Below are 13,942 nucleotides of genomic sequence, written 5' to 3'. Positions count from 1 at the left end.
ATATATTCCAAGGAGTAGGATTGCTGGATCGTATGGTAGTTCTATTTCTAACTTTTTAACGAAGCGCCAAATCGATCTCCAAAGTGGTTGTACCATTTGACATTCCCACCAGCAGTGTATAAGAGTTCCAATCTCTCCACAGCCTCTCCAACATTTATTATTTTGTGTTTTTTGGATTAATGCCAGCCTTGTTGGAGTGAGATGGAATCTCATTGTAGTTTTGATTTGCATTTCTCTAATGGCTAATGATCGTGAGCATTTTCTCATGTATCTGTTAGCTACCTGAATATCTTCTTCAGTGAAGTGCCTGTTCATATCCTTGGCCAATTTTGAATTGGGTTATTTGTCTTTTTATAGTTGAGTTTTTGCAGTATCATGTGGATTTTAGAGATCAGGTGCTGATCAGACATGTCATAGCTAAAAACTTTTTCCCAATCTGTAGGTAATCTTGGAAACCCTGGTGGCGTAGTGGTTAAGTGCTACAGCTGCTAGCCAAGGGGTTGGCAGTTTGAATTTGCCAGGCGCTCCTGGGAAACTCTATGGGGCAGTTCTACTCTGTCCTATAGGGTCGCTATGAGTCGGAATCGACTCGACGGCACTGGGTTTTTTTTTTCTGGGTAGCTAATCTTTTCACTCTTTTGGTGAAGTCTTTGGATGAGCATAGGTGTTTGATTTTTAGGTGTTCCCAGTTGTCTAGTTTTTCTTCTGTCTCATTAGTAATGTTTTGTATACTGTTTATGCCATGTATTAGGACTCCTAACATTGTCCCTATTTTTTCTCCCATGATCTTTATCGTTTTAGATTTTATATTTAGGTCTTTGATCCATTTTGATCTTGTTTTTGTGCATGAAATGAGGTATGGGTCTTGTTTCATTTTTTTGCAGATGGATAACCAGTTATGCCAGCACCATTTGTTAAAAAGACTGTCTTTCCCCATTTTTTTTCCCCCGTTTAACTGTTTTGGGGCCTTTGTCAAATATCAATTGCTCATATGTGGATGGATTTATGTCTGGATTCTCAATACTGTTCCATTAGTCTATGTATCTGTTGTTGTACCAGTACCAGGCTGTTTTGACTACTGTGGCGGTGTAATAGGTTCTAAAATCAGGTAGAGTAAGGAGTAATTAAGTCTTGATTGAGGCATTGTGTGTGCATTTTTTCTTTAATCCCTGTATTAGTTTCCTAGGGCTGCTGTAACAAATGACCACAAAGTGGGTGGCTTAAAACAACAGAGATGTATTTACTCACAGTCTGGAGGCTAGAAGTCATGCTCTCTCTGAAGGCTCTAGGGGAAAATCTGTTCCATGCTTTTCTCTTAGCTTCTGGTGTTACTAGCAATTCTTGGCATTCCTTGGCATCAGTCTTACCTCTGCCTCTGTCATCGCATGGCATCACCTTTGTGTAACTCTGTCTCTCTTCTCCTCTTCTTATAGGGACACTAGTCAGGTTAGATTAAGGGCCCACCCTGTTTCAGCATGACCTCATCTTAACTGCTTACATCTGCAATTGCCCTGTTTCTAAATAAAGTCAAATTCTGAGGTTTTAAGAAAGACATTAATTTTAGGGGGACACTACTGAACTCATCTCCACCACCACAATCCTAGCCCTAACCCCAATATATCTCACCTAAAAACCAAACCCATTGCCGTTGAGTCAATTCTGACTCAGAGTGATCCTATAGGACAGAGTAGAGCTGCCCTATACGGTTTCCAAGTTGTGGCTGGTGGATTCGAACCTCGACATTTATGGTTAGCAGCCAAACTCTTAACCACTGCACCACCTTCTACAATAACCTCCTAATTGTTCTTCCTGTCTCCAGTCTTGCCCCTCTGTGGTCCATCTTCTACAGAGCAGCCAGAGTGAGCTTTTAAAGCACATATCAGATCCTGCCATTATCTTGCTTTTTGCTTTCCATTACTCTTAGAATAAAATCCAAACCTCTTACCAGGGCTCACGAGGCCCTTCAGAATCTGGCTTTACAGGCAACAGTTTCATTTAATCTTCTGAAATCAGTGCTAACATTGCCTCCACCTTTGTAGGCGAGGAAACTGAAGCTCGGTGAAGCGATTTCATTTGCCTACACAACTAGAAATTAGAGAAGCTAAGATTTAGACCGAGGCCTAACTCCAAAGGCAGCACTCTTACCTAATAATTCCTAAACAAAGTCACAGATAGCAGTTTAAACCCCAAAGAAAACTCTTCTTGAGTAAATCTTGTAAGGAGGATGGATTGGTCATCAAAAAGGTAGGAATACTCTTCTCTATCTGTGGTTCCTTGCAGAATTCTGAGGATAATCGATCGTGCCGGTCACAAGATGGAGTTTTTTGGGAACACAGCAAATTTGACGGTGGCCAGGCTGGCTTTGGCTGTGCTTCGGGTGGATCACAGATTTGAAGGGATGGCCTTCAGCATTCGCTCTTTTGAAGAAGGCATAGACCCTGAGGTGAGTGTAGCTCAGGGAACTGAGAGGCAATGAGGACCAATTTCCCCAAGTACTGGTCCAATTCTTCATTCATTTACTCCTTGTGAAGGAGAAGAGGGTGCCCTTTTTTTTTAGGGTTTTAACCTTCAGGGGACCTTATGAAAATACAAATATCCCAGGGAACATCCTTTAGTAAGCTAACACCTTGATTGGAATGGTGTCTGTGAGATGTGCAATGATACCACCTTTGGCCCTGTGACCCGAAGTCATCTCAAGTGTCGCTTTATTATTAGCTTCCACTTCTGGAGTGCTTATTATACTCTAGACATTTTGCTACTGTTGTCTTTGTGTAGATAAGGAATCAGAGAAGTAATTTGCCCAAGCTCACACAGCATAATGATTGAGCCAGGACTCAAACCTATGTCTGAATGGCTTTCAGGCCTGGGCCCTTTCTAGCACACATCATTCCTTCAGTCTTTTGCAGGCCATAGGTCGCCAACCCCTGCTCAAAACAGTTTGGAAGGTCAGATTTCTTTTTACAGGAAAATGGCCAAATCCTAAGTATTCATTTGCCAAAGACTGACAAATATTTATATTTGTGTAACCCAAACCTCTTTCAAGATACAGAAAATCACTGTCACCCATGAAATTCCCTTCATGTCACTTCCCAGTCAATCCCTGCAACTACTACCTCCAGTGGCAACCACTGTCCTCATATTTTTTTCCACCATAGATTAATATTTGTTTGTTCTGGTTTTTTCCACCATAGATTAATATTTGTTTGTTCTGGATCTTTATATAAATGAAATCATAGAATTCAGCTTGAATTAATTTCTGTGTATGCTGTGAGTTAGGCGTTAGTATTCACTTTGTTCCATATAGATATTCAGTTATTTTAGCACCATTTGTTGAAAAGACTTTCCTTTCCCTGTTGGCTTAATTAGAGGAGCCCTGGTGGCACAGTGGTTAAGAGCTTAGCTGCTAACCAAATAGTCGGCAGTTCAAATCCACCAGCAGCTCCTTGGAAACTCTATGGGGCAGTTCTACTCTGTCCTATAAGGTCGTTATGAGTCGGAACTGACTTGACGGCAACAGGTTATTGGCTTACCTCGGTGCCTTTGTAAAAAAAAGAAAATCAGATAGTTGTGTAAGTGTGAGTATATTTCTGGACTTTTATTCTGTTCCATTTATATTTTGTAGATTCTTATGCCATTACCACATTGTCTTGATTCCTATAGTCTTGAACTCACAGGGTGTGAGTCCTTCCACTTTGTTCTTTTTCAAGATTGCTTTGGCTCTTCTAGGCACTTTTCACGTTCATCGGAGTTTTACAATCTGCTTATCAATTTCTTACAAAAAAACTTGCTAGAATTATGATTGGGATTGAGTTGAAGCTATCAATCAATTTTGGGAGAATTTATTTTTAACGATATTGAGTCTTCTAATCCAGAAGCATTTATTTAGGTCTATTTTAATTTCTCTCAGCAATGTTTTGTAGTTTTAAGTGGAGAGGTATTGAATGTCTTTTGTTAACTTTGTTGTTATTGATGATATCATCGATTCTGACTCATGGTGACTCCGTGTGTGCAGAGTAGAACTGCTCCATAGGGTTTCCAAGGCTGTGACCTTTCAGAAGCAAATCGCCAGGCCTGTCTTTCGAGGCGCCTCTAAGTGGGTTTGAACCAGCAATCTTTCAGCTAGTAGTCAAGTGATTAACCATTTGCACTACCCAGGGACTTTGTTAACTTTATTCCTAAGTATTTTATGTTTTTTTTTAATTTTTATTGTGCTTTAAGTGAAAGTTTACAAATCAAGTCAGTCTCTCACACAAAAACCCATATACACCTTGTTGCAAACTCCCAATTACTCTTCGCCTAATGAGACAGCCCGCTCTCTCCCTCCACTCTCTCTTTTCGTGTCCAATTCACCAGCTTCTAACCCCCTCCACCCTCTCATCTCCCCTGCAGGCAGGAGATGCCAACATAGTCTCAAGTGTCCATCTGATCCAAGAAGAAGCTCACTCCTCACCAGCATCCCTCTCCAACCCATTGTCCAGTCCAATCCATGTCTGAAGAGTTGGCTTTGGGAATGGTTCCTGTCCTGGGCCAACAGAAGGTCTGGGGGCCGTGACCACTGGGGTCCTTCCAGTCTCAGTCAGACCATTAAGTCTGGTCTTATGAGAATTTGGGGTCTGCATCCCACTGCTCTCCTGCTCCCTCAGGGGTTCTCTGTTGTGTTCCCTGTCACGACAGTCATCGGTTGTGGCTGGGCACAATCTAGTTCTTCTGGTCTCAGGATGATGTAGTTTCTGGTTCATGTGGCCCTTTCTGTCTGTTGGGCTCGTAATCACCTTGTGTCCTTGGTATTCCTCATTTTCCTTTGATCCAGGTGGGTGAGACATATATATATATATATATATATATATATATATATATATATATATGCTTCAGTGGTTTTCCTTTTTTAAATGATTTTTATTGTGCTTTAAGTGAAAGTTTACAAATCAAGTCAGTCTCTCACACCAAAACCCATATACACCTTGCTACACACTCCCAATTACTCTCCCCCTAAAGAGACAGCCTGCTCTCTCCCTCCACTCTCTCTTTTCGTGTCCTTTTCACCAGCTTCTAACCCCCTCTACCCTCTCATCTCCCCTCCAGGCAGGAGATGCCAACATAGTCTCAAGTGTCCACCTGATCCAGGAAGCTCACATCTCACCAGCATCCTTCTCCAACCCATTGTCCAGTCCAATCCCTGTCTGAAGAGTTGGCTTTGGGAATGTTCCTGTCCTGGGCCAACAGAAGGTCTGGGGGCCATGACCACTGGGGTCCTTCTAGTCTCAGTCAGACCATTAAGTCTGGTGTTTTTATGAGAATTTGGGGTCTGCATCCCACTGCTCTCCTGCTCCCTCAGGGGTTCTCTGTTGTATTCCCTAGCAGGGCAGTCATTGGTTGTAGCTGGGCACCATCTAGCACTTCTGGTTTCAGTATTTTATGTTTTTTGATGCTATAGCATGCAATTATTGTTAAATTTTATTTTCCAGTTATTTGCTTCTACCGAATAAAAATACAATTGATTTACATACATGTTAATTTTGTATTCTATGAACTTGCTAAATTCACCTATCAGTTTTCTAGTAGTTGTTTTAGAGATTCCTTAGGACTTTCTAAGTAAGCCATCATGCCATCTGACAATAGAGACAGTTTTACATCTTTTTTTAAATCTTTATATTCCCTTTTTTGCCTTATTTTGATGTGTAGTACTTAAAGTACAGCGTTGAAAATAAGTGGTTGAAGTGGGCATTCTTGTCTTGTTCTTGAGATTAGGAGAAAAGTATTCAGTATTTTACAATGATGTTTATCAAGTTTTGTTTGACTTTGTTTTAGGTGCCTTTTTTCTGACTGAGGACATTACCTTCTATTCCTAGTTTGCTGAAGAATTTTATCGTCAATGGTTGTTGATTTTTGTGAAATGTTTTTTCTATTTCTCAAAACAATCATCTGGTTTTTCTCCTTTATTCTTTTGATATGCTGAGTTTCATCGATTGATTTTAGGACATTAAGCCAATCTTCTGGAAGAAACCCTACTTGGGTCATGATGTGCTGTCTTTTTTATATATTGTTGGATTTGATTTAGTTATATTTTGTTGGCTATTTTTGCATTTATGTTCATGAGGGTACTTGTCTGTAATTTTTTCTTTTTTCAAGTAATTTTTGGGTCAGTTTTAGGGTTTTGCCAACTCATAAAGTGAGCTGGGAAATGGTACCTCCTCCATTTTCAGAAAGAGCATGTGTAATGGTGTTATATCTTCATTAAATGTTTGATAGATCCACTAGTGAAATCATTTGGGTCTGGAATTTCTTCATGGGAAGTTTTTTTTATAGCAAATTCACTTTATTTAATGGACCTAGAGTCATTCAGATTTTCTGATTTGGTTGGTTGTACTGTGCAAGGAATTTATTTCATATAACTGTTCATGGCATTCGCTTATTGTTTTTAAATGCCCGTAGGACCTATAGTGGTTGTTGTTGTTGTTGTGTGCCGTAGAGTTGATCCTGACTCATAGGGACCGTATATGACAGAGTAGAACTGCCCCCACAGGGTTTCCTAGGCTGTCGTCTTTACAGAAGGAGATTGCCAGGTCCTTTCTCTTGTGCAGCCACTGGTGGGTTCAAATCACAGACCTTTCAGTTAGCAGCTGAGTGCTTAAACTTTGCATCACCAGGGCTCTTCAGGCTCTATTAAAAAAAATCTACTGCTGACAAGTTGATTCCGACTCATAGTGACCCTATAGGACGGAGTAGAACTGCCCCATAAGGTTTCCAAGGAGTAGCTGGCGGATTTGAACTGATCTTTTGGTTAGCAGACGAGCTCTTAATAGTAAACCAAAAAATCAAACCCATTGCCATTGAGCCAACTCCAACTGATAGCGACCCTACAGTAGGAGTCCTTAAACTTTTTCTGTAAAAGGTCAGATAGTAAATAATTGTAGGCTTTATAGGCTAAACATGGTCTCTAGCTGTCACATACTCTTATATGATTTTCTTCTCTGTCTTTCCTTCCTGCCTGCCTTCTTCCTTTTCTTTTTTCCACAACCCTTTTAAAAATCAAATGTAAAATTCATTCTTAGCTGGTTGTTAGGAGCCACGTAGTGGGTTCCTACTCATAGCTACCCTATGTACAACAGAAAGAAACACTGACTGGTCCTGCGCCATCCTCACAATTGTTGCTGTGTTTGAGCTCATTGTTGCAGCCACTGTATCAATCCATCTTGTTGAGGATCTTCCTCTTTTTCACTGACCCTCTACCAAGCATGATGTCCTTCTCCAGGGACTGGTCCCTCCTGATAACATGTCCAAAGTACTTGAGACACAATCTCACCACCCTCGCTTTTAGGGATCATTCTGCCTGTACTCCTTCCAAGACAGATTTATTCATTCTCTGGACCCAACCAAAAAAACCAAACCCACTGCCGTCGAGTCGATTCTGACTCATAGCGACCCTATAGGACAGAGTAGAACTGCCCCATAGAGTTTCCAAGGAGCACCTGGTGGATTCGAACTGCCAACCTCTTGGTTAGCAGCCGTAGCACTTAACCACTACGCCGCTAGGGTTTTCATTCTCTGGAAGTCTATGGTGTATTCAGTATTCTTCGCCAACACCATAATTCAAAGGTGTCAATTCTTCTTCAGTCTTCCTTATTCATTGTCCAGCTTTTGCATGCATATGAGGAGATTGAAAAGACCATGGCTTGGGTCAAGCACACCTTAGTCCTCAAAGTGGCGTCTTTGCTTTTTAGCACTTTAAAGAGGTCTTTTGCAGCAGATTTGCCCAATGCAATACATTGTTTCATTTCTTTACTGCTGCTTCCATGGCTGTTCATTGTGTAAAATGAAATCCTTGACAACTTCAATCTTTTCTCCATTTATCATGATGTTGCTCATTGGTCCAGGTGTGAGGACTTTTGTTTTCTTTATGTTGAGGTGCAAAACATACTGAAGACTGTAGTCTTTGATCTTCATCAGTAAGTGCTTCAAGTCCCCTTCACTTCCAGCAAGCAAGGTTGTGTCATCTGCATAACGCAGGTTGTTAATGAGTCTTCCCCCAATCCTGATGCCCCGTTCTTCTTCATATAGTCCACCTTCTTGGATTATTTGCTCAGCATACAGATTGAATAGGTATGGTGAAAGAATACAACCCTGATGCACACCTATCCAATCAGGATCCCCTTGCTCTGTCCGAACAACTGCCTCTTGGTCTATGTACAGGTTTCACATGAGCACAATTAAGTGTTCTGGAATTCCATTCTTTGCAATGTCATCCATAATTTGTCATGGTCCACACAGTTGAATGCCTTTGGAAAGTAAAGAAAACACAGGTAAACTTCTTTCTGGTATTCTCTGCTTTCAGTCAGGATCCATCTGACATCAGCAGTGATATCCCTGGTTCCATGTCCTCTTCTGAATTTGACCTTTCCCTGTCAATGTACCGCTGCAACTGTTTTTTGAGTTATCGTCAGCAAAATTTTACTTGTGTGTCAGCCTCCACCAAACTGAGTCCAATACAACTAGATGGTGCTTGTGATATTAATGACATTGTTTGACAATTTCCTTCTTCTGTTGGATCACCTTTCTTTGGAATGGGCACAAATATGAATCTCTTCCAGTCGATTGGCCAGGTAGCTGCTGTCTTCCAAATTTCTTGGCACAGATGACTGAACACTTCCAGCACTGCATCTGTTTGTTAAAACATCTCAATTGGTATTCTGTCAATTCCTGAAGCTTTATTTTTTGCCAATACCTCCAGTGCAGTTTGGATTTCTTCCTTCAGAACCGTTGGTCCTTGATCATGTGCTACTTTCTGAAATGGCTGAATATTGACCAATTCTTTTTGGTACAGTGACTCTCTGTATTCCTTCCATCTTCCTCTTTAAGGGGGGTTAATTTTAATTGTGCTTTAAGTGAAAGTTTACAAACCAAGTCAGTCTCTCATAAAAAAACTTATATACACCTTGCTATATACTCCTAGTTGCTCTCCCTCTAATGAGACAGCACACTTCTTCCCTCCACTCTCTATTTTCATGTCTCTTCAGCTAGCTTCTGACCCTCTCTGCCCTCTCATCTCTTCTCCAGACAGGAGCTGCCCACATAGTCTCCTGTGTCTACTTGATCCAAGAAGCTCACTATTCACCAGTATCATTTTGTATCCCATAGTCCAGTCTAATCCCTGTCTGAAGAGTTGGCTTTGGGAATGGTTCCTGTCTTGGGCTAACAGAAGGTCTGGGGACCATGGCCTCCAGGGTCCTTCTAGTCTCAGTCAGACCATTAAGTCTGGTCTTTTTTACGAGGATTTGAAGTCTGCATCCCACTGCTCTCACTGTCAGGGCAGTCACTGGTTGTAACTGGGCACCATCTAGTTCTTCTGGTCTCAGGCTGATGGAGTCTCTGGTTTATGTGGCCCTTTCTGTCTCTTGGGCTCATAATTACCTTGTGTCTTTGGTGTTCTTCATTCTCCTTTGATCCAGGTGGGTTGGGACCAATTGATACATCTTAGATGGCCACTTGCTAATGTTTAAGACCCCAGACGCCACTCTCCAAAGTGGGATGCAGAACGTTTTCTTAATAGATTTTCTTATGCCATTGACTTAGATGTCCCCTGAAACCATGGTCCCCAAACCCTCACCCCTGCTACACTGGCCTTCAAAACATTCAGTTTATTCAAGAAACTTCTTTGCTTTTAGTTTAGTCCAGTTGTACTGACCTCCCATCTTCCTTTGATGCTTCCTGCTTTGTTCAATATTTTGGTCATAGGATCCTCCAATATTGCAACTTGAGCCTTGAATTTTTTCTTCAGTTCTTTCAGTGTGAGGAATGCTGAACATGTTCTTCCGTTTTGGTTGTCTAACCCCAGGTCTTTGCACATTGCATTATAGTACTTTGTCTTCCTGAGTTACCTTTGAAATCTTCTGTTCAGCTCTTTTACTTCATCATTTTTTCCATTTGTTTTAGCTATTCTGCTTTCGAGTGCAAGTTTCAGAGTCTCTTCTGACATCCCTTTTGGTCTTTTCTTTCTTCTCTGTCTTCTTAATGACCTTTTGCTTTCTTTATGTATGATGTCCTTGATGTCATCCCACAACTCATCTGGACTTTGGTCATTAGTGCTCGATGCATCAGATCTATTCTTGAGATGGTCTCTAAATTCATGTGGGATATACTCAAGGTCATACTTTGGTTGTCATGGACTTGTTTTAATTTTCTTCATCTTCAGCTTGAACTTGCATATGAGCAATTGATCATCTGTTCTGCAGTTGGCCCCTGGCCTTGTTCTGACTGACGATATTGAGTTTCTCTATTGTCTTTTTCCACAGATGTAGTTGATTTAATTCCTGTGTATTCCATCTGGTGAGGTCCAAGTGTATTGTCACTGTTTATGTTGTTGGAAAAGTATATTTGCAATGAAGAAGTCGTTGTTCTTGCAAAATTCTGTCATGTGATTGCCAGTATCCTTTCTATCATCAAGGCCATATTTTCCAACTACTGGTCTTTCTTCGTTTCCAACTTTTTCGTTCCAGTCACCAGTAATTATCAATGTATCTTGATTGCATGTTTGATCAGTTTCAGGCTACACAAGTTGGTAAAAATCAGGCTTCTCCTGATTCACGTAGCCACAGAGGCTGGTGAATTCAAGATAGGCAGGACAGACAGCAGGGCTCTTGCTCACAGGCTGTAAAGACTGACAAATCCCAAGATCATCAGGCCAGGCCACAGGTAAGCTACTAGCTCAAGTCCCAAGAACTGGAGGTCAGATGAACAGGAGCTAGCTACAGGATTCAGAGGGAGCAAAAGCCCCTGACCCTTGCCAGAAAGTCCACCTATATTGGATGCAGGCCACACCTCTAAGGAAACTCCCTTTCAACTGATTGGCTACTTACAGCAGACCCCATCATGGAGGTGATTACATCATCATATGACTGCCAAACTACATCTTAACTGCCAAATCACTAAGAATCATAGTCCAGCCAAGTCAACACGCAACCTTAATGATCACACCTATCATCAGGCTAAAAGCTGTCAAAATGGGTAGCTCACCTTGTGACATTCCCTTTTTCCAAGCACTCACTGCTCTCCAGAATCTGCCTGCTTTTGTTCACTCTCCAGTGCCTTCAAGTTATTGTTATTTTGTATTTTGTCCAGAGTTCATAGTTGTTTTCTGCAGGAGGGTCAAGCCCAGTTGGAGCTACTCAGCCATACTGGAAACAGAAGTTGACTTCCCATTGCATTTTGTTTACTTCTGGGTTTTCTGTTATAAACCTTGGTAGACAAACAAACCAACTAATCCCAATCACATTCTTGGTACCAAACTGCTTACGTGTTGAAGCTAAGTCATAACCTCTCCATGGTACTCAGTGGCCCTAGCAGAGTTAATTTGTACCAGAGAGCCATATGACTTTTAGATGCAGGAGTCATTTTTAGAAGTATTATAGTCTTTCATCGCCCACAACACACCCATCTAGATAATAGCTCCTTGAGGGGCAGCATGGAAAATAGGAAAAATGTGGGCCAATGTCACATAGATTTGGTCTATATCTTTGTTCAAACACATCCAAGCTTTGTGACCCTAGGCAAGTCATTTAACCTCTCTGAGCCCCCATTTCCTGGTATCACTTTAAATGGTCATAATACAACATATCTCTCAGGGTTGATAAAAAAAAAAAGAGAGAGGGTTTAAATGAGAGAATGCATGCAAGGGTGTCCATACAAAATGTTTTGCCTCGGAGAGTCCTTGTTTACAGCTATAACCCCTGTGTAATTTTATTGAAAAAACCCTCTTTCACTCTTAAAAATGTTTTAGTGCTTATCAAATACTATTACCAATTGTGATGGTTAAGGCTGTGTGTCAACTTGGCTGGGCCATGATTCTCAGTGTTTTGGCACTTGTGTAATGTTGTGATCACTTCTCTGTTGAAATTTGGTATGTGATCACCCTCATGATGGGATCTGCTGTGAGCAGCCAATGAGTTGAAAGGGTGTTTCCTTGAGTGTGTGGCCTGCATTGAATGTAAGTGGACATTCTAGCAGGGCTTGGGGGCTTTTGCTCATTCTGGATCTTGCAGCTGGCTCCTGTTAGTCTGACTTCTGGTTCTTGGGACTTGAGCTAGCAGCTTACCTGTGGTTTTGCCTGCCAATCTTGGGATTCATTGATCTTCACAGACTGTGAGCAAGAGCTCTGCTCTCTGAACTGCCAATCTTGGGTTTGCCAGCCCCTGCAGCTACGTGAATCAAGAGAAGCCTCTATTCTGACCCACAGACTTGGGACGTTCCAGCCTCTACAACTTCATGAGCCATTTCCTTGATATAAATCTCTCTTTATGTATACTTATACACTTTACTAGTTTTGCTTCTCTAGAGAACCCAGCCTAAGACACCAGTCAAATCAGCAAATTCTTATGATAGTGGGCCTGTAGAAGAATTCCCAAGGGCTAGTGCCTCATTTTCCTGCCGCACTGTATCTATCTATAATTGTGTTAGTGCCTCATTTTCCTGCCGCACTGTATCTATCTATAATTGTGTTAAATACATATGTAAGAAAACATTTGCCATTTTAACATTTTTATATGTGCAACCCAATGACATTAACATTGCTCTGTAAACTATGGGAAAAGTGTCTAATGCTATCGTTTTTTGTGTGTGTGTGTTTCTCTACCAGAGCAATATGGGGAAAGGTAGCCTGATTTCAGAGATTGGCCTTTATCTCTGAGAATCAGGACAAATCTCATAGTTTGTCATTGCCTTTCACACTTCTATTATTACCCAGGTGGAAGGAAGCAGGCTAAAGGGAGAGAACCTCAGAGATAGGCTTGGGGAAAAAATGTGGGCTGCGTGTATGTTTATGTGTACCAGGGTCATGTCTTGACCTCTGTGGGGAGGGGGGAAAACAGAGAGAGAGGGAGAAAGCTGTAGCATAGCTTATGAAGCTAGTTACCATTCTTCATCTCTGACACTGGGGCTGGGGCAAGGATGGAAAGTGGGGAGGATTTTACTATGATGGGTGAAGACACCAGTTTTCATTTTTCTTGCTTTTCATGGCAGATTTACTTAAGTGAAGTCCCTCTGGGGAAGATCTTGGCTTCCATATATTTGCCTAAATCATTGAGGGAGAGAATTCCTCTTAACAACTTACAGACCGTCTTGTTTAATTTCTTTGGCCAAACTTCACTCTTCAAGGTAAGTTGTTGCCTCAGGTAACCCTCCTGGGCTGACATACAGTGACTCATTGAATTATGAACTCTTGCTATTTTCATGATGTTCTGTTTATTTTAAAATATGTTCTGTGATTTATTCCACAAATCTAGCACAACCCCTGGCCGTCAACATGAATCAATGTCTACATTAAATGATATTCTACAGTTTTTAATTTTCACAGCTTCTCAGCTTTGGAAAGGACCTTAAAGAATATCTGATGACAAAACAGAGGCCTGAAGATGTTTCAAAGCCAGGAAAGAACAGCAAGTTCTAGTCATGAAAGACTGTTCCAGCTTGTCACTGCTTTCCTCCCGAATCTCCCCTGGCTCCGTAAACCCAACGTACCCCCTCTCTCTGACCAAACTGATTTGAAGCTGGATGGTGTCCTGCAGGGATTTGTTGTTCCTTCTCACTGCCTCCACAGAACCTTCTCTGAGGGCTCCAGTCCTCCAGTCCTTATCCATGATTAAAACAGAAAGGCAAAATGGTGTGGTAGTTAAGAGTGCATGGAGCCTTGGGCCAAACTGGCTGAGTTCAAAGCATGACTACACCATTTTCTACCTGTAGGACCTTGGGCAATTTACTCAACCTTTCTGTGCCTTAGTTTCCTCCTCTGTAAAGGAGAGTAATAATAGTACCTCACAGGGCTGTTAAGGAGTCCCTGGGTGATATAAACAGTTAAGTGCTTGGTTGCTAACTAAACAGTTGAAGGTTCAAGTCTACCCAGAAGCACCTCAGGAAAAAGCCCCGATGATCTACTTCTGAAAAAACAGCCATT

At 41.5% G+C, this 13,942-nt stretch overlaps 1 protein-coding gene across 1 annotated transcript in view; it reads left to right on the top strand.

Annotated features, from left to right (window-relative positions):
- ADGRG4 (adhesion G protein-coupled receptor G4) overlaps positions 1-13,942 on the top strand; it is a 140,140-nt gene that overhangs the window by 89,396 nt on the left and 36,802 nt on the right. Inside the window, exons 12-13 of the mRNA XM_049873031.1 lie at positions 2,281-2,443; positions 13,012-13,146. Coding sequence (XP_049728988.1) covers positions 2,281-2,443; positions 13,012-13,146 — 298 coding nt within the window. The remainder of the gene's footprint in view (positions 1-2,280; positions 2,444-13,011; positions 13,147-13,942) is intronic.

This window comes from Elephas maximus, chromosome X (assembly GCF_024166365.1).
Source record: "Elephas maximus indicus isolate mEleMax1 chromosome X, mEleMax1 primary haplotype, whole genome shotgun sequence".
NCBI classification, from domain to species: domain Eukaryota; kingdom Metazoa; phylum Chordata; class Mammalia; order Proboscidea; family Elephantidae; genus Elephas; species Elephas maximus.
The sequence above is the reverse complement of the archived record's forward strand: the minus strand, read 5'-3'. Positions and strand labels throughout refer to the sequence as shown.